Source organism: Mustela lutreola, chromosome 4 (assembly GCF_030435805.1).
Source record: "Mustela lutreola isolate mMusLut2 chromosome 4, mMusLut2.pri, whole genome shotgun sequence".
Taxonomy (NCBI): Eukaryota; Metazoa; Chordata; class Mammalia; order Carnivora; family Mustelidae; genus Mustela; species Mustela lutreola.
In genome coordinates, this window is record NC_081293.1 from 13,830,134 (window position 1) to 13,849,131 (window position 18,998).

At 50.1% G+C, this 18,998-nt stretch overlaps 1 protein-coding gene across 1 annotated transcript; it reads right to left on the reverse strand.

Moving 5' to 3' along the window:
* Positions 1-104: 104 nt before the first annotated feature.
* On the reverse strand, positions 105-18,606 carry LOC131830651 (pancreatic lipase-related protein 2-like). Its single transcript, XM_059173080.1, has 13 exons — positions 18,538-18,606; positions 18,166-18,214; positions 15,453-15,607; positions 14,557-14,682; positions 13,513-13,647; positions 12,688-12,799; positions 11,094-11,213; positions 9,801-9,920; positions 7,375-7,493; positions 5,218-5,347; positions 3,608-3,719; positions 2,573-2,740; positions 105-222 (listed from the first exon to the last, which is right to left on the reverse strand). The coding sequence occupies exons 2-13, from the start codon at positions 18,212-18,214 to the stop codon at positions 159-161; spliced, it is 1,410 nt and encodes a 469-aa protein (XP_059029063.1). The 5' UTR covers positions 18,538-18,606; the 3' UTR covers positions 105-158.
* Positions 18,607-18,998: the final 392 nt, after the last annotated feature.

Consider the following 18,998-nt stretch of genomic DNA (forward strand, 5'->3'; position numbering starts at 1 on the left):
TCAGGTGTTACCTCTGGTCAAACGTGGCCTCAGTCCCACAAATCGTTTCTGAAATGTGACCCCAGAACACGGAGAATGTCAAATTAACACCTGAACGTCCAACGGAGGGCATTAAAAAATTTATTACAGCTAAGACACAAGAGAGAGGACCACATTTTTTAACAAGGGTAAAGAGATTGTAAAACATCTTCTTGGACCGTCTCACTGCTACAGAAATTGTACCTGTGGAGGAAAATATTTTGAGCATGAGACTCATTGACACATGGAAATGGGACCTCAGGGGAGCAGTTAACCAGTCCCCGGGACTCTGATCCCTCAGACCCAAGGGCTTTTTGACACTGAACAGAGTCCAGATGATTCTCCATAAGCAAAACCCCTCAAAGAATGTCCTCTTCTCCTGTGGCTTCTTAATGAGCTGAGAATGAATCAGCTGAGTCAGGCCAAGGATTTTTTTTTTCCCCAAAACCAAGAGAGTCTTTGATGCTCTGGTAGGCCTGCACTTGTAGGCCTGACACTGTGTCCCCAAGGGTGCCCTACCCTGCCCGCAGGAGACTTTCCCTATAGAGTCAAGATCATGAATGTTCTTCATACACTGCTTCTGGAAACATAAAATGTGGAAGCCACTCTGGAAAGGCAGTCTGGCAGTTCTTCTAGAAGGAAAACCTCAAGTTCTCCTATGACCTAGTGATTCTGCTTCTATATATGCAAAATAAATGAAAATGTATGTCCACAGGGAGACTTGGATACAAGCGACAGTATTCATAAAAGCCCCAAAGTGGAAACCACCCAAACATCCGCCAACTGATGAATGGATAAATAAACTGTGGTCCATCTAGATGATCTTATTTGGCAATAAAAAGGAACGACTAAACCAGACTGATACAGGCTGCACACGGAGGAGCCTTGCAGACACTGTGCTGTGAAAGAAGGCAGACTCGAAGGACTGTATCTTATATGATTTCTTGTGTCTGGAATGTCCAGAGCAGGAAAATCTAGAGACAGAAAATAGACTAGGGTTGCCTAGGCCTGCGCAAAGGGATAGGGAGATGAGCGGGTGATGGCTAATGGGTGTGAGGTTTCCTTTTGGGGTAAGGAAATGTTCTACAATTGCGAAGATGATGGTAAACTCAGTGAATATGCTGGAAGTCCCTGAATGGCATGCTTTACATGGGTTGAATTGTATGGTACGGGAATGAGCTCTCAATAAAGATGCTTTAAAAAAAAAGACTGGGAAGGGTTGTCACTCCTGAGCAGTGAAGCCTGGTTGGGACTGGATTGGGGCTGGTACCCAGACATGAGATGCAGGGTACACCTGGCCTCTTCCTGCCCTGGTGGTATCTCTGGCTAGAGAATTTGGCTGACCACCCAGCCTTCCTCGGGGCTCGGCTTCAGAATGTAGCTCCTTGATGGGGGACCCCTTATGTGAGGGGCTGACTTTGGTACTTGCAGTATATCAGGTATGGGCTCTACTGTACTTGAAAAGAGTGACTCCATCCAACTGCCACCTCATGACTCTGAGATCCAGACTATTCTGCAATGTACCCACCACCAGCCCTGACTGATTCTCAGCTCCACGTCTGGGTGTAGAAGGGCCCCAAGGCAGGGGCTGGCTGTCAGAAGACCTGTGTCCAAGTCTGGGCTGCGCTAATGCTTGTGCTCTGCTCTTGAGTGTACAGAGGAAGGTGACATCTGATCCTTCCAGCAACACTCAGAGGAATCGGGATTAGTATGGCTGACCTCCAGCGCAGTTAAATGATGCAGCTGAGCAAGGTCTTGGTGTGTGTTTTTGAACACATTTTGAGGTCTAGTCGTCTTTCCTCCAGCTTCCTTGTGTGGCCCTAGACAAGCTGCATGACTCTCCGTATCTGGCTTTCCTCATCTTAAAATGAGAGCAGCTGAGAGGGGATACCTAAGTTTCCTTCAGACCTTAACAGCCTGTTATTTTATGATGATCTTGAAGGTGGCCTTCTTCCTTCAGTATTTTAAATACAGTTATATCCTCTTCCGGCCCTGACCAAGTAAGATTCTGTTCCCTTGAAGGAGAAGAGAATGCCCCTGTGAGGGAGATCCTAACCCAGTTTCTATCCTTTTCATACCACAGTCCCCAAACAAACTGGTTTACATTAATAACAGCTCCCCAACTGGAATGAACTTCGAGATTTCCTACAAGTTCTGCCTACGCATTTATCTCATTGTTCAAGGTCAAACAGTCTCACGTTCGCCTATTTCTCAAATCTATGCCTTATAACTTGCTGATGCCTTGCTCCATTTGGGTAAGGGAAATGATATTTGATCTTTCAAAGTGAATCAGAAGGCTGCATGAAGAGTTGAGATGAATAGTGGGGTAGGTAATGGCTGGATGGCCAGAAGACTGGCTAGATGGCTCATGGATGAATGGATGGGTAAGCGGTTCAGCAGATGGACAGAAAGGGAGCAACGAACGGCTGGGCAGACTGTCACCCAGATGGGCAGGCGGGTGACTGGATGGATGGATAGATGGGTGGATGGATGTGTAGCTAGATTGGTAGGTTAATATAGACACTAAGATGTAGGTAGAATAAGAGATACGCACTCAGTCCCATTTTCACCACTTTGCACGGTGATTTGCGAAGCCCCCAGCTTGGTCCGGAAAAGATTTATCACATGGTTATTCCAGAGGAACTTAACCTTCTGGATTTTTCCAACATTGAGGTCCATATCAATGTCACGCGTATGATTTGCATGTGGTTTTAGGGAGCCTCTGAAAGCACAGACATAGAATGTTGTCTCAGCTGGATGTATGGATACATAGGATGATAACAATGGCTGCTGTTGGTTTCTGCAAATACTTTGAACGACTTCATGGGCATCCAGGAGCTGCTAAAACACTAATATATTTGTGAAGCACACATCTGTTAAAAAGGATAGGACTCTAGATTTCTACTGTCTTAATTTGTCCTCAGGGGAAATCAAATATTTGAGGAGGCATATTAACCTTATAATTATACTATAAGACTAATTAATGTAACGTCTTATGTTTAAAGATGTATGGGGCTCAGCAGAGATCTTCTGTTAGGATTTCATTTGGGGCATAGAAAGTTGTCAAAAAGCTTCAACTTAACATGAAAAGTATTATGGAAAAGTTAGTATAAAAAAACACAATATAATTTCACAGCCCACTCATGCATTCATCAAACACATATTTACCAAGCACTTCATCTGCCCAGCAAAAGCTAGGGGCTGAGGCTACCACCAGAGCAAGAAGGTAGGTACGCTTGTGTAGGGGGGTGGAGAGTACAGATGTTGGGGGTAATTGCCACATAAATGTACCTTACTGGAAGAGAATTTGATACCATAAAACCAAAGTTGGAAAGCCATGACTGACCTTCCAAAAGAAGTTAGCACATATCTGATCTTAAGTAGTGAAGTCCCCCTCTGGGCCTCGCTCTTCTCATCTGCAAAATGGGATCACTGGGTCAGATGCCAAGATTTTCCTCCATCTCTGACATTCTAGGATTCAATGGTTCTCTCTAATAGATGGCCAGATTTAGAAAGCATTTTATGCCCAATCTCTTATGAATACTCAATGATGAAAAATCTGACCATTTCACGTTACTGTCAAACTTACTTGAAAATTTCATATTGTTTTGAGTTTCTGTTACTTCCATACAAAGCAATCCTGATGTACCCACTCGTTTTCTTTTTTCCAGCCAGGGTGACGGATACCCTGTATCTCCAACCTGTCCGAAGACATATAATCAGTTCAATGAACTCATCTTGTTGGGGAAAAAAAAAAAAAATCATCCTATGGAAGGATTCTCGCTCCTAGCTCTGCATCCCCAGCCTGAAATGTCAATAGTGCCAAGGTAGAGAAACCCTAATCTAGAGCTCTCTCTGAACATTCACACGTCCACAGATTAAGTTTATGAAAGAACATCCAAGCTTCTTTTCCCTTCCACAAAGAGCATGTGCTATATTCTCTGTCTCCGCCCATCCCCTCCCCAGACTGATCTGCCACCCTTCTCTACCCGACCCTGTGTTCTGGAAGGCCACCCTCTCCAGGGATCTCACTACTGGCGTTCAGTTGAGTTCAGCTGATAAGAGACTTACACAGGAGATGGGAAGGCAGGAGAAAAGGGAGGGGGGAACCCATGTCTCATGCTCCCCTGCTACCTCCTGGCTCTGGTACCGGATGTCTGGTGGTAACTTCCCCTCTGGGAAGCGTGCCACTCCAGGAGCCCCACAACCACCCGATGCTGGGCTCCTCCACATCCCTTGATTAATCCTTTAACCCCGACCACACCTCTTAAAGTAGACACTTCAATAAAGTTTCTTCATTTGAACTATGTCACTGAGTTTTCTCTCCTGTTGGGACCCTGAGTGATACACTTCGTTTGCATTTGTTGTATTGATACATGTTTTTTTGCCCATTTGCCTTTTCGCTTACTAGAGAGGATTTCTCTCTTCAGTACATAGAGCTATCTCCTTGCTTTTAACAGTTCACAGAGTAGCTGGTTGTCTACCCAATTGGTGGACATCTAGGTTTCTCCTTGCAAACTTTTGGTGTTAAAAACAATGCTGCAGTGAATATCCTTGAGCACACCTTCTTGGCAAGCGTTGTCCCAAGATATGTCTGAGAAATGGAATGTCTGGGTTGAAGGAATATGCACAGGAGACGTTACAGACTGCCCACCTGTTGTCCTCTATCATAAGTATTGTGAGGATTACAGGAGATACTACACGGGAAAAGTGCTATATAATTTTTTAAATTTAAAACTCCCTTGAAAAATAATGCTCTTCTATTCAGCCACCATGTATTATTACTTATGACAAATGAATGTTGATGATGTTACTATCTTGTACTTTTTTGGTGAGAAGCTGGGCAAAACAACACAAACACAATGTGTGTATATGTGTGGGTGTGTGTATGCATGCGTGATTGTGCAGGGAGACTAGAATGACAGATGATCACGGCCATGTCTTGACTCACAGGGATTTTGCCCCACATGACCCTGTTCTTCTGTTGATGGATTCACCCTTCTGGCTTCCGGGGTGGATGAACATGTGACCAGCCTGTGCCAATCACTGCACTTCACTCCGTTGATCAGGCTTATTGGTTAAATAATGCCCTTCTATTACAGCTAAGCTGGTTGGAGTTGTTTCTGTCCTGACTAATTAGGCTGGTACACCTTCCAAATTATTTGCAAGAGTTTTTAAATGAGTAAAATGGAAACTTACGAGTAAAGTTACCACTGTCTCCTGTGTTCAGGAAAAAGGTTTGCCCCACGGCACTGGTTTTCCCCTGAAACCGGTCAGCGTAGTGCCCCATTTGGGGGCATCCTCCAGTTGGACAAGGGAAACAGCTACTCTGGTGAAAAAACATAATTTGATTATTAGTGGTGGGCTTTGGCTGACTCAACCTATCAAGTAATTCATCTTCCCATCCATCCTCCTATTTATCTACCCATGTACCCCTCGATCCCCCAACCACCCATTCAACCATCCACCCATCCATTCTTCCACCCCTCCACTGACATCCATGCACTTATCCTCAGAGTCATGCACAGAACTGTATGAAGCCCCGTTGTGTACCCAAACAAGTACCCAGAGAACCTGGAGTATAGTTGGGTAGACAAGCCATCTCCAAGGAGCAATAATGTTCAAGTCTGGAAGGGAAATGCAAGACATCTTCCAGGAGGAGTAAATGGGACCAATAAGTTCTTTCAAAAGAGCAGAGGAAGAGAAGGTCTGTGACCATCTTCACTTTAATGTGAATTATCTAACTGATCCCTTGGTGGCATTCCTCAAACACTAGCTCATTAGTGGGCGCTGGAGGAGGTGGTTTGCTCTGTTCAGATCAGACTAACATTTCAGGCTACAGTGTCACTGGTTTTCTGTTCTTTGCTCTCACCAAATCCATCTTCCATGGTATGCACGGCTATTTTGCAATTTGGAAAGCACAAAACAAATGCTGGAGGATGTGTATATTATTATCCACACCCCCATAATAACGAGCAGGACTATGCAATGACTACTCTTGGACCCTGGGGATGGAACATGATGTCCTTTTGACCTTAACCCAAGAACGTTACAGTCAAAATCAACTTTGGAAGGAAAACGTGTGCACATAAATATATTTTTATGTTTACTTTTGAGAAAAAATATTTTGAAACTTCAAATGTTTGCATCCCCAAAGTACCAACTGGTTCAGGTAAGAAGCTCAACCTTTCATACTGGTTTGTTGTTGTGGACACTGCACTGTCACCTTGGTGGTAATCGAACCTGTGCAATGGAGAAATCTGGCAGATTTTTAAAATCTTAAGTAATCAAACTGTAAGTCATCAAATAATGAGACAGAGTGCCACTAAATGAATGTCAATGTGTCTGGTTGCATACACTGAGGACTCGACAACACCCAGTGAATCATGAAGAAATAACCAGACAAGTTTAGACTGTGGTTATTCTATTGAACACTTGGTCTGGAATCCTCACAACTGTCAATGTCTTGGAAGACCAGTGAAAGATGTAGAGCTGTTCTGGATTAAAGGAGCCCAAAAAAGGGGATCTGGCTGGCTCAGCTGGTTGAGCGTCTGACTCTTGGTTTTAGCTCAGGGCATAAGCTCAGGGTCGTGAGATCGAGCTCCACGCTGGGCTCTGCGCTGGGCCTGGAGCCTGCTTAAGATTCTCTCTCCCTCTGTTCCCTCCTTGCCTACTCATGCGCGCTCTCTCTCTTTCTCTCAAATAAGAGAGAGAGAGAAAGATTAAAGGAGACTTAAAAAGAGGCAATGCAAGAAAAAGAAGGGAAGAAGCGTAGGGAGGGAGAGAGGCAGGGAAGAGAGGGAGGGAGGAAGACAGGTAGGGAAGGAGGGAGAATGGAAGGAAGAAAAAGAAAGACAGAGCTCTAGAGGACATCGGATATCTGGAGAAGTCTGAATACGGACGACATATTAGAAAATAGTAGTGTATCAATGCTAAATTTCTTGGACATTGTTCTATAGGAGGGTGATATTGTTCTCAGGAGATGAATGTATTTATGAGTGAAGTCTTCAGTTTGCTTTCACATAATTTAGAAGAAAACTACACATAGGCACGCATTTAAGTGTCAACAGTTGGTGCCTGTAGGTGATGGGTAGAAAGATACTCATGTGTTCTTGTTTCGACTCTTGTGCAGATTGGGAATCTTCCAGAATAAAAAGTTGGCATGGAGGGAAGGCCCAGCAGTCATGTCCCCTCCTGCCCACCCTGCTTCTGGGAGAAGTCTCTGGAAGGCTCCGACGTGTGGTCCCTCCTCCCATTAGTCATGAGGTTACAGCTGTGCTCTCTGCCAAGCCACAGGAACAAAACCCCCATCACCTACAGGGCCACCGACATCTTCCCCCGACTGGTGTGACCTACCTCCTGAAACTCATTGTAGGAGGCACACGGGTAGCCTAGGAAGCCATCAGGATTGAGGATGCTGCTGGAGTAATACTTGTAGCTTCTCAGGTGATTGCAAGCCACAAAGTCTCGGGTTCCTGAGGAAGCAAAGGCCATGGGAGCTCACCAGAGGCATTTCACTTTTAAAGGCTGAACCATTCGGACCGAGCGAGGAATTCCCTCCACAATGCACAGACGGGTGTGAGGGCGCAGTCTGAAAGGTCTATGACTGACCTGTCAGTCAAGGGGGTTGTTTAGTAGGAGGGGTTGACCAGATGTCTCTCCTCTCCGTCCACTGTGTCCATTTGCTGGGAAGCTGCAGGTGTTGGGGAAGCTGCTACTCAAGGGCCAGCAGGTGTTGGGGAGTGGCCAGTGCTAAGGAGCACATGTGTGCAATCCTGGGGGCTGGGCAAGTAATGTAAAGGAATGATGAGGGCAGCGGGCCATGCAGGGGCAGTGAGAAATGTTATACAGAGAGAGAGATAGGGTAATAATTGCTCAATTGCCTTTAAGGGGATCCTACACGGTCCAGTCAGTCGTTTCATGGTAAAGGCCCAGATTACTTGTTCTGATTTTTCACGAGAAGCCAGCATCTTGACTTTTCCGTGAAAATCTTTCCGTGCTCAAATGATAGCCGTGCCTTCCCACCTCTAAACAGTCACTGGGAAGGCCAGTCACTTACTGCCGGGGGCTGCCAATCTGCCTGCAGGCTGGGCCTCAGTTCACGAGCTGGACACAGCCGCTTCTGAGGGAAGCAGGCTTCCCTGTGCCTTCGGCCCCAGGCTGAGAACTCCTTCTTTCCTCCTATTCCAGGCACAAGGCAGAAACAGTGGCCAGTATAATCGCTGTGGCCTCTGGGCACTCTGTCACTGCGTTTTATGTGCCATTTTTTTTCTTTAGACCAAAGTCCTCTTGTTTGGAAAATGGTTTTTTCACTTCTCCAGCTACTGGCTGCAAAACTTCCTACGAGGTAATCCCCGGCAACAGCAGAGGTAGCTGGGGGGTCCCTTGGGGATCGGGGCAGGGGGTCTGGTGGCTTCATCCACTACCCAGGGAGAAAGGCACATTCCCTTTGCATCTGGGAAGCAGCGGTAGGATCAGCCCCCCGACCACCTTGGGCTCCATATGCTACCCACCCCCGCCCTGTCCCCAGTCCAGAAACTTCCTGCAGAAGCTGGTTCCTTGTGCTCCTCTACAAGGCTCATCACCAACAACAGAACCTGATTCATCCTGAATTGTTTCTTTCATCCGGAACTGCAGCCCTGGGATCCCAGCCCACGGAGCAAGTGGCTTTCACCGTTCCTCTCGGTCACTCGGAGCTGCACGGGATCACACACACTCCCGTGTTCATGGGCTTCTTCACTCTAACTTGTCTTTTTAATTAAACCTGGGCTCCCATTCTGGCTGGCCTGCTCAGCACTTCTGGGAGGGGGCAGGCCTTCCTGTGCCTCTGGCAGGGCCTCCCAGGGAGCTCAGCAGCTGCATCCTCCACGGGGTCACTGGCGCGGAGCCCGGAGGGGGTTAAAGCTCCTGTCGCTTTAGCAACCTTGCTCTTTAACATCAACATACAGAATATAAAAATGCCATCAAAGGTCACTGAGCCTTGTATAAAGGACTGCACTGGGTGCTTGCTTTGGGCCACACCCCGGTGGGTCTGGGGGGCCCTTGACACAGTCCCTGGCTTCAGGGAACTCCCAGCTCGGACAAATAAATCCTAAAATGAAATGATCACAGACTCAAAGCCTCCACTCTCAGGGAGGACAGTGAAGCGGATCTCAGGGCTGGGCCACAGGAATAGCCGAAGGTCAGAACAAGGGCGGTGAACACAGATGATGCTTTAGCTCACCTCCTATTAGGGGCACTGAGCCCGTCCTCTCAGATGAACACAGGTCACACAAGGCTCATCCCCTAGAGCCCAGGCCTCGTTCTCCCAGCATGCTCTCCCCAAACCCGCAGAGCACGTCCCCGGACTTTGTCTTGCCACCAGCTCAGCTCTTTTCTGTACCTGGAACCCGGGCACAGTAAATGGCAAGAAAGTCTAAGGCCCTCAGATCTTTGCTTACACCCAGCAAGCAGTCCTTTAAGAAACAGGCATGGAGGACAGAAGGCCAAGGCCGGAGCTGGGTCTTTGCCGGTGAACTGGTCCCCTCCTGCCTCGGCATCTGGCCAAGGGTAAGATGGTGCCAGATGGCACAAGAGGTTGGGGCTCTGCAGCCAGAAGTTGGGCTTAAATCTAGGGGACCCTTGGGCAAGTTTTATACCTGTACTGACCCCGTTTCCTTGTCTGTAAAATGGGACTGATCAGAGTAAAGACCTCAGGACATGGCCGTGGAAATGCCCGGCACCGAGCACACCCTGTTTCTCCCCAAGTGGATGGCAGCTGTCTTGCTTCTCTACTTACATACCTTCCCACAGGCCGTCTATGTCAACAATGGTCGAAAGACTGTTTTTCTGACACCCAGGCATTTGCTTTCCTCCATTTGGATAGAAGTCCAGATGGCCCACCTTTTGGCTCATTCCAAAACCTGAAATATTAGAAGCAGAGGGGAGCAGGGAGGTGAGCGGCCCCAACATTAGGGTGTGGCCACAGACAGTGTTGGCTCCTTCCAGCCACAGCGAGAACCTTCTTGGCCAATTCTCTCCTCGGCCTAGCCATGCTGTCTGTGACTCTGCAGAAAGTGCTCAGAAATGGGCATTTGGCAAGAAAAGAAGGGAGGAGAGCACACAGGAAGAGAGAAGAGGGGGAAGCTGGGCTCCGGGCGTGCTTGCACACAGGTGTATTTGTATGTATGTGTGTGTCTGTCTGTCTGTCCGGGGAGACCCTAAGCAGTACCGTCAGGCCCTGATACCACTATGTACCAGGAGCTGCATATCAGGGCTGGTGCAGCTTTTCTTCCTGTAATTCATTTAATAATTTTGACTTTGATGTTCTTTTGTTCTACTGAGATCATATTCCATTAGATCGCTATATTGAGAGCCCAGAGCAATGGTAGGAGTTTTGGTTTTTGAGGCATTCAGACTTGGGATCACAGCCTATTCTACTTATAGACTTCACTGTCATGTTCGGCAATTACTTGACCTTGTGAGGCCTTTGTCCCTTGGCGATGAAATCGTAATAGTAATACCTACGTTTTAGGGTTGTTCTGATTAATGAGCTAATGTGTACACAATACTCAAAGAAGCATATGGTAAGTATTCAATGAGTGATATAATTTTCATTAAAAAATACTTTCATTGGCAGTTTTCATGAGTGGTTGTACAAGAAAATCATGAAAAAAGAACATTTCTTTAGAAGAACCAGATAAAAGGATATATATCATCTCCAAAAAAACAAACGATAACCATAGCTTTGACAAAAGAAGTTAAAAAAAAATTCAAAAATTAACATTTGTATTTTGCAAATACAGGTCAAACATCAAGAAGAAATTTAACTGTCCCTCTGGATATTGGTAGATCAGAAAGGACTAAAGTTTTGAAGACTGGTGAGGCCCTTCCAGGCTGTAGAAGTGTTTCAGGCTCACCTGGGCTGGCAGGCCGATCCCACGGGCGCTGTCCTGACTGTCTATCTGGGGCTGGGGCCCGAGGTCTTCCTGTGGTTGGCCTTTTTGAATATCACCCTGGAGGTATGCATGTGGGGTACACCTGGACCCACTCCATCTGTCTCAGCTGGTCACCAGGAGGTGCAGGGAGGAACTCACCTAGGAAGGGGATGATCGGAGCAGAATCCGTATGGATCACATCCACAAACATGGCATCAGACGGGTCCAGCCGAACCTCCTCAGGCGTGCCCTGGAAGCATGGCTGTGCAGGGTCCAGTCCTGAAATCGGGGAGCGGGGTAGTCAGACCGCATTCTAACACAATACAGGCTCTAAACCGTCTACCCACAAAATCTATGGGAATTCCTAGGCCAGGAGTCCCAGAGCCCAGCAGCCGTGATTTGGGGAATTGAGTCTGTAGCTCCTAGTCTGCTTAGGAGAGAGGACTTGAGACAGAAAGGCTAAAAGTGGGGTCACTGACTGTCAACGAACATCCAGAAGTCCCCAGTGCCTGACTCCGAGCACGACCTAGGGGGTCCCCTTGCCCCCTCATGTCCTTTGTCCTTTTTACCCTCACCCGTTCCTATGTGGCCACAGCTCTCCAAGACTGCAAGCTCCCGGGCCTCTCCCGGCTCCACCCAATCCCCAGTCCCCAGTCCCCACACTGTCCTCTGTGGCTGCTTCTGCGTTCCCCAGCCTGCTGTTCACTTCCCCACATCCTCCCCTAATCAATCTGTTCTCTCCAAGACGGCTCAAACACCACCCCCTCAGGGAAAACTTAGCCTCTCCTTTCTCAGTGCATGCCACCCACAGGGTATAGGGTTATTTTGTGTTTAATTAATTTCGCTCTGAATTTACTTGCCTACTTAACTGTCTGCCTCCTGGACCAGACTGTGGGTCTCCCGAAACGGGCTGTGGCTGATTCGTCTTTGAAGAGAGGCAGAGGGTGGAACCCACAGGGTTCCAGGCACCACAGGACTCAGGGACCTGTATTTAGCCCTGGTTTTCTGCTCAAGGTCAAACACCTGTCCCTTCTGACCCTCAGTTTCCTTGTCTGGAAGGTGGAATAACAACCACTCTCTTCTTACAGGGTTATTGTAAAACTCCCATGAAAAGATGAAAGAGAAAGGACTTTGCAAACGGAAAGCTTCTACAGTAACATGAACTATAATGCCCCCACCCCTCACCAGACCCCAGCACAGGGCCCTGAGCAAAGGAGACACCCATTTCAGGGTGCATTGAACTGTTTGCCAAAGCCACGTGCTGATTCGCCTGCACAAAATGAATAATCTGTGTCTGCCTCCTGTGCGCTCATTTTGCCAAGTGACTCATTCATTTATTCAGCATTTACTGAGCACTTCCCATGGAGCAGGTTTCAGGTGACCACTTCTCACTCTCTGCCTGTGCGTGGCCCAGCATTCGTATTTGTGGAACTGACGCACTAATTTTAAAAAATCAGTTGTTGTTGTTGTTATTATTGTTATTATTATTATTATATTACTCTTGCAACAATAACCCTGAAGTTTTAAATTCTCAGTCAAGTATTCCCTAATGAAATCATGGACAGGGACTTTTGGAGTCTGGCGGGGGCAGCCCCTACAGCCTGCTCCCGCTGGGCCTGCCAGGGCGCTCTGCCCGGGCTCCCGCGTGCGCCGCGCTCGCCTCTCGCCCACTCCGCCCCCACCGTACCCCCGGCCCCCACCCCAGTCCCCCACCGCCCCCTCCCGAACCCGGTCGGGGCCGCGCGCCGCGCACCTGTGATCCTGCCCGCGTGGCCGCCCAGCCTCCTGCCCGCCTCGGCCGCCGCGTGCGCGCCCAGGCTGTGGCCGATGAGGTGCACGTTCTCGGGGCTGTAGCCCAGCACCGTCTGCGGACGGATGGCGCGTCAGGTCCCGCCGGAGGGCGGGGATGCGCGCACGAGCGGGGCGCGGGGCGCGGGCTGCAAATTCCGGAGGGGACACCTCTAGCACGCCGGCAGGGACTGCACGACCTGACCCCAAAGTCTGCATGGCCCGCGGGCCGGCTCGTGCGCGGGGCAACAGTGCTGACCAGCGGCCACGGAGTCAACTGCAGGCGACCCCGGCGGGGACCAGACGTGGGCCGCCTGCTGCCACCCACACCCCCGCCGCTGCGGGGCCACCTCCCCTGGACCCTGGAGGGGGTCGGGTCTGTCGGGGAAAGGGCGGGTAGTGGGCCCGGCTCTGGGATTCTCCAGAATAGACCTTCCAGAAGGCTGTAAGGGGCCTTCCCGCCTGGGCTGTCTGAGAATGAAGCCTCATCTGGTGTCCCAGCGTGCTCTGGAATTCCCAGAAAAGCCTACAGGGAAGGCTTTCTTCCAGAAGGAGAAACTGAGGCTCAAAGAGTTTAGCTCGCCTCCAGCCCCATAAGTAGGAGTCTTCAGGACAATCCAGGAGGGAGAAAAGGGACACCTGCACCTTAGAAAAGGTCCTGCTTGGGCTTTTAAGCCCAGCCCCAGCCCCAGGGGTCTTTAGGCTGCCTCTTAGGGGGAAGGTGGTGTTCGGGGGAGAGGGGGCCCTCTCTCCCCGCTCCCCACAGGATGTGGCCCAGGCAGGGTTTTACCGATAGACTTTGTATGAAGAAAGCTATCTCTGCTCCCACCACGCGAATGTTGTGGACAGCTTGGGTATATTTGGTCTTTGCCCCTCGTTTCCAGTCCACAGAGATGCAGTTTACCTTCTCCACTTTAAACATATTCTGGGGATGACAAGCAAGAGGGAGAGACCGATTTACCAACAACGACAAATTGTACACTCCAGAGATAGGCATCCACACCCGTCAAGCACAGAGCTGTGCCAGAGCTCTAATATTTCCTTGCACATGTCCAAACTTCTGCCACGTCACTATTGATTGGGTGTGTTTATCGCCACTTAACAGATGTGGAAACTGAGGCCCGGAATGGATTAAATGACTTGTCTAAGGTCTCACAGATACTTAGTGACACAGCCAGATCAAAAAGATCACTTCCTACATCAGGGGTTAGACTATTACAGTAGGGCCACATCCACTGCTTTTACCAATAAAGTTTTATTGGAATGAGCCATGCCCATTTATTTACTTAACTGTTTACCTCTGTTTCTGAGCTGAAGCAGAGTTGAGTTGAAACACTATGACCCAAATTGAACACAAATGGTAAAGTGTCTGCTACCTGGTTCTCTACAGGAAAAGTTCATGGACCCCTATCGTAGATAGTCCAAGCCCTGGGTAGTGCAGCTGTTATGTACCCAACAGTACTCTGGGTGTTCTAGCCTGACCCCGGCTCCTGATTTGGACAGTGCAGATATAGAACATTCCCAACAGCGAAGAATGTTCTATTGGATAGCAAAGCTCTATACGCAGATTCAAGTTGCTTTCCTGTCTGGGACTTTCTGACTGGACCCTGGTTCCTTTCAGCCTCGAGAGGAGCTGATTGGCCAGAAGTTGTTGTGTTGGGAGAACTTGACAATGGATACCCGGGGAACCCGGGCTTTCCTTGGTGGCTTTTGCAAAGGAGGGTTCTTTCCCTATTTCCTTTCCCAACTTCAGGAACGCTGGGGCTGTGGGGATTGCATCTGGGTGCTGATCTCCGTCTGGAGTGGCTAGGTGCAGGGTGGTGGGGGCCCCTACCTTGCACATGTTCAACAGCCAGTTCTCTTCCCCCTTGTCTATGAAGCCGTGGATGATAAAGCGTGTCTTGCGGTCCAGTTGGAAGTTGGAAGCCTCGACAGTGGCTAGATCAGTGGCCGTGATCAGCTGGTTTAATAACAAAAAAAGTGCTAAGCAAATGTCTGAAGAAGGATCACAAAGTAAAAACAGCACCGTGGCCATGTCCAAGCAGATTCCCAGCTGGGAGCAGGGCATTGGTCCCCTAGAACCCCACAGTGGGCGACCTCACGGACCTATAGATAGACACCAGCTCTCTGAACTCTCTCAGGGAGAGCGGGGAGCTACGTGGATCCTGAGCATGTCCCTCCTGGTCACTTCTGACCACCTGTAGGAAGCCTGTCCTGCTTCCACCTAACAGGCCTTCTGGGAACTGAAGGGTGCCCCAGGGGTCCCTACCTTTTGTCTTTTGTGGCTATGTATTACCTCTTTCCATCTGTCCTCTAGCTCCTCGAGAAGGATTTACTGTTCCCCACTCTACTCCACTGAGGGCTTCTCTCCCTGCCCAGCCTGGTGCAGGAAAAAGACAGACCCTCTCCGGGAATGCCAGGCCTGGGCTTCTCGAACATAAAAGCCACACATACTTCCCCGGGAGCAGGCTGCTGCTGGGAAGCTTCTGCAGGTCTGTGCACGAGTGTGTGTGGATATTAGTTTCTGGGTTGGGCGTCCATAGATTTTATTATTTATGCATAGTGGTCTGTAATCCTGAGAGCTAAGTTGGCTCTAGGTCTACCAATGGTGAGGAAGCCTCATCTGGAACATTCCAAGGCTGTGCATTTTTTTCTTGGACAACCACGTGAAGGCTCCAGTGGAGGCAACCCAGTACACCCACCACGCAGTGTTTCCACGCCCACTCTTACTTGGAAGTTGTTCGGATTTTCATTTGTGTACAGGAGAAAGCGGGTGTCAATGTCCTTGGGATCCCAGGGAAATAACTTTAAAGGCCGCTGAAGGGTCCCGCACCATGGCTTTTCATCGGGAAAGCAGCCAAGATGTCCATAACAGATCTCCTTTCCTGGGGCAGGAAGAGCAACAAACAGGGCCCTTGTGAGGTTCTGGAAAGAAGCCCTGTGTTCTCAGCTACACAAGAGGATTCTTCAGGGTGAGCCCAGGGCTGGCTCTGGCCAACGCTGGTCTTCACCTTTGCTGGCCATTGTTCCCCAAACTTCCGTGATGATGGGAATCACCTGGGGACTGGGAGTGACTATACCTGTTGCGTCTACACAATCACAGACCCTCCCTCAGAGACTCTGATGCCCCTCACTCCCTAGGATGGGGTGTGGGAATAGCATGTTTAATGCTATGTAACCCTTATTCTCTGGCCAGTCAGGGAATCACTGAGAATTCCTGGGACCCTTCCGCCTTAAAACTACTTCAGGAAAACTACCTTAAAACTACCTTAAAACTACCCAGGAAACTCCCAGATGGTCTTGGACTTCTGTGCATCAAACATCAGGTAATTATCCGAAGTGTGAAATCTGTGGCTCGGTGCTTCCTGATTCCCCTTGACTTCTGCATTATAACCACCACCAGCCAAAGCCAGCTGTAGGCATGCGTGGGCATTGGTCCTATTCATATAGCTCCATGTCATCCTTTTACACACACTTTTGCCCCCAATTATGCTCTGCTATTTCAGATTATAATTCACCTTAAAAGGTGAATTTTCTAAGAACGGGTATGATTTCTTGCTGCATCACACGGTGTGTAGTAGGGCTCCAACCCGCACAACTGATGAGGGCTTAACCGTAAATGCTGGTCCTTTCTGTGCCTACAAGATGCGCATTTCCACTAGCAATTGTCACAGGGGGCGGGAGAGAGGGGGACATAATCAAATCCGGAGGATTGCAGTGGGTCTCTGTCTTAGGCTTCCTCAGCTCCTAAACTGGTGGGGCCAAATGTTGGCCGATAATTCAAAACTGGTGACGGTTAATACTTGTTTGCTGGGCTTCAGAGACCATCTAGCAATTTAACAGTATTATCCCACTAAAGACTCAAAACAGCCCCATGAGTAAGGAATTTGTATTATTGCTCCCATTTTACAGATGAGGAAACCAAGGCACAGGGGGAGGGGCAGCGGTGGAGCCCGGATCCGAACCTGCGAAGTTTAATTGGGAATAAAGCTAGGTGTTGAGGAGATCAGGTTCAAACCCTGCCCTGAGAGAGAGGAAATCCAACAGGGAAGGAGGGACTAAAATAGCTCTTGCTTCAGGTGCCAAATGCAGGGGCTCGGGGGCCTGGTTAGGACACCTGGACTGTTGGGGGAAAGTGGGGAAGTGCTGGAGGGCATCGAGCTGGTGAATGGTGGCAGCCCTGCTTCATGAAGGAGTTTTGTGGAATCTCGTGTAGGGGGCTCAGAGGAGGGAAAGCCTGGGAGAGGCAGGGGTGTGGAGTGGGGCAGTGCAGGGACAGGGCACCTGGGACGGTCAGAGGCAGTCTAACCTCTGACAATAGTGGAAATTAAGGCAAAAGTGAGGAGATGGGGGTAGGAGGTGACGTCTGAGCCTGGTTTGGAAAAAGTGAGTTTGAGGCATGGTGGGGGGTCCTAGAGCTCAGGAGGGTGGAAGGCCAGAGGCTAGGCAAGGGGGAAGCCCCAAAGCAGAGAAAGAAAGGGAGGGACTTTTGGGGGCTGCCCAGGTTTGGGGCAGGAGGTGGCAGCAGGCCAGCAAAGGGGACCAGAGGGCCCAGAAAGACCTGAGATGCATCCGCACCCATCCCAGACTCTGCTGTCGGGAGCCAGGTCTCGTTACAGGGCTGGGATGGGTAGGAAGACCTGGAGCGGCTAGGGACAAGCCAGGGACACCAGGGGGAGGAGTCTAGGTGCAGAAGGAAGGCCCAGTTAGGGACCGGAGGAGACCATGTCTGCAGTTGTGGGAAGCACTCTCCAGCAGGGTCTGGGGGGCCCAGCCAGGCAGGGAGGGGTTCTGCGTGATGGGAGGAAGTGAGGGAGAGAGGGAGAGAGCCCCCAGAGGGCACCTGGGGTAGACCTCTGTGAGGTGGGGTGATGGGCAGTAGGCAGTCTGGAGGTCCCAGGGGGCTGTGGCGGCAAGGGAGGTTACTTCTGTTTGAGGACAAGTAGACCTTGGCTTCTGTATCTGAATCTGGACAGAGGCCAGGTGCTGGGGAGACAGAGACCCTGTGAGGGAAAGGAGTGGGGGCCGTGGGCGGGAGCGTGGGCTCACTTGGCAGGCCTGTCCCACCATGTCAGCTCTGTGACATTAGTCTGCAGACACGCGCTTGGCTACTGGACGGACTGAGGATGTGGGGGGCCTGCCCAGACCGCCTCCCCCTCCCCTTGCCCCAACAGCTGCCACCTCTCCCACCCCCCTCACCGCCCCAGAGCCTCTGCAGGAGGAACAGGACAGAGCAGGAGGATTACCCGGGATTATATGTGACAAGAACATTGCCACAGAGGCAACCCTCCTTGAATGATAGCAGTTCGGTTTTTCTTGAAATAATGTAATGCTGTTGTTCTTGGTGGCGGTAATCCCGATGATAGTGTCTCCGGCGGCCTCACCCAAAGGCCAACCCAGACACCGTCCTTTGTCCCCTGAGGGACGGTAACAGCATCCTCACCTCTGACTGTGGCCAGCAGGAGAAGGCCGATGGTCCAGGAAGGCAGCATCTACGTGGAGGAAAACAGACACACAGACACCCCTGGGCACAGGAACGAGGCTGGCGGTTGCTCAGCCCAGAGAGGGCAGGAGGCCCGGGAGCACAGGGTGTGTGGAACCGAAGTCCAGTGCCTGGGCCCTCTGGGGCTTCCCCTGGGGCTCCCCCTGGGGCTCCCCCTGGGCGTCCCCTGAGTCTGAGGCCTCACATGGCATTGGGTGGCCCTGCTCTGAGGGCCCCGGTTTCTGGGTCTCCCCCCCACAGTGACTCCCCTCGCCTTCTGGGCCGCGTCCCTCTGGCAGCCCCAGCCCCCCCAGGATCCGGGCTGTGACTTACTGGGCAACACCAGGGCGTCGTCTCCCAGCCCGGCCAATTGGCTGTGGCTTTTATACGCAGGCCTCCCCTTTGGACTCCCAAGATGGGCGGAAGGGAGGGCTCCATAGGGCTGTGCACCTGCGTGCTTGGAACGTAGGTTATCAGGAACACATGACACAGACACACAGCAACACATTCTGCCAGCTCGGCAGTACGACCCAGATGCTCAAAAGAGGAAAACGAACAGGCTCCACTCCGGCTTTGTTTGGAAACAAACAGGGTCTATTTTAAGACCCTTTCTGAGCTGTACCTTGACCTAGAGATAAGAAGGTCACTTCCTTTCAAGGCTGAGAGGAGGGCCTGGGTGAACAGCCAGGTGCCGCCCTGCCATTTTTCTTCAAATTGACGTATAGTTTAGATATACCACAGTGCATAGATCTTAAGTTTAAAGTACAGCGTAATGAGCCTTGACAGCTGTGTAC

Bases quoted from the DNA above. Each gene is read 5' to 3' on its own strand.
- LOC131830651 (XM_059173080.1), bottom strand. From the start codon at position 18,214: ATGCTGCCTTCCTGGACCATCGGCCTTCTCCTGCTGGCCACAGTCAGA. The intron at 14,683-15,452 runs GTAAGAGTGGGC...TTATTAAACCAG, and splicing joins AAAATCCGAACAACTTCCAA to CTGATCACGGCCACTGATCT. The intron at 9,921-11,093 runs GTGAGTTCCTCC...CTAATATTTCAG, and splicing joins TCCGATCATCCCCTTCCTAG to GTTTTGGAATGAGCCAAAAG.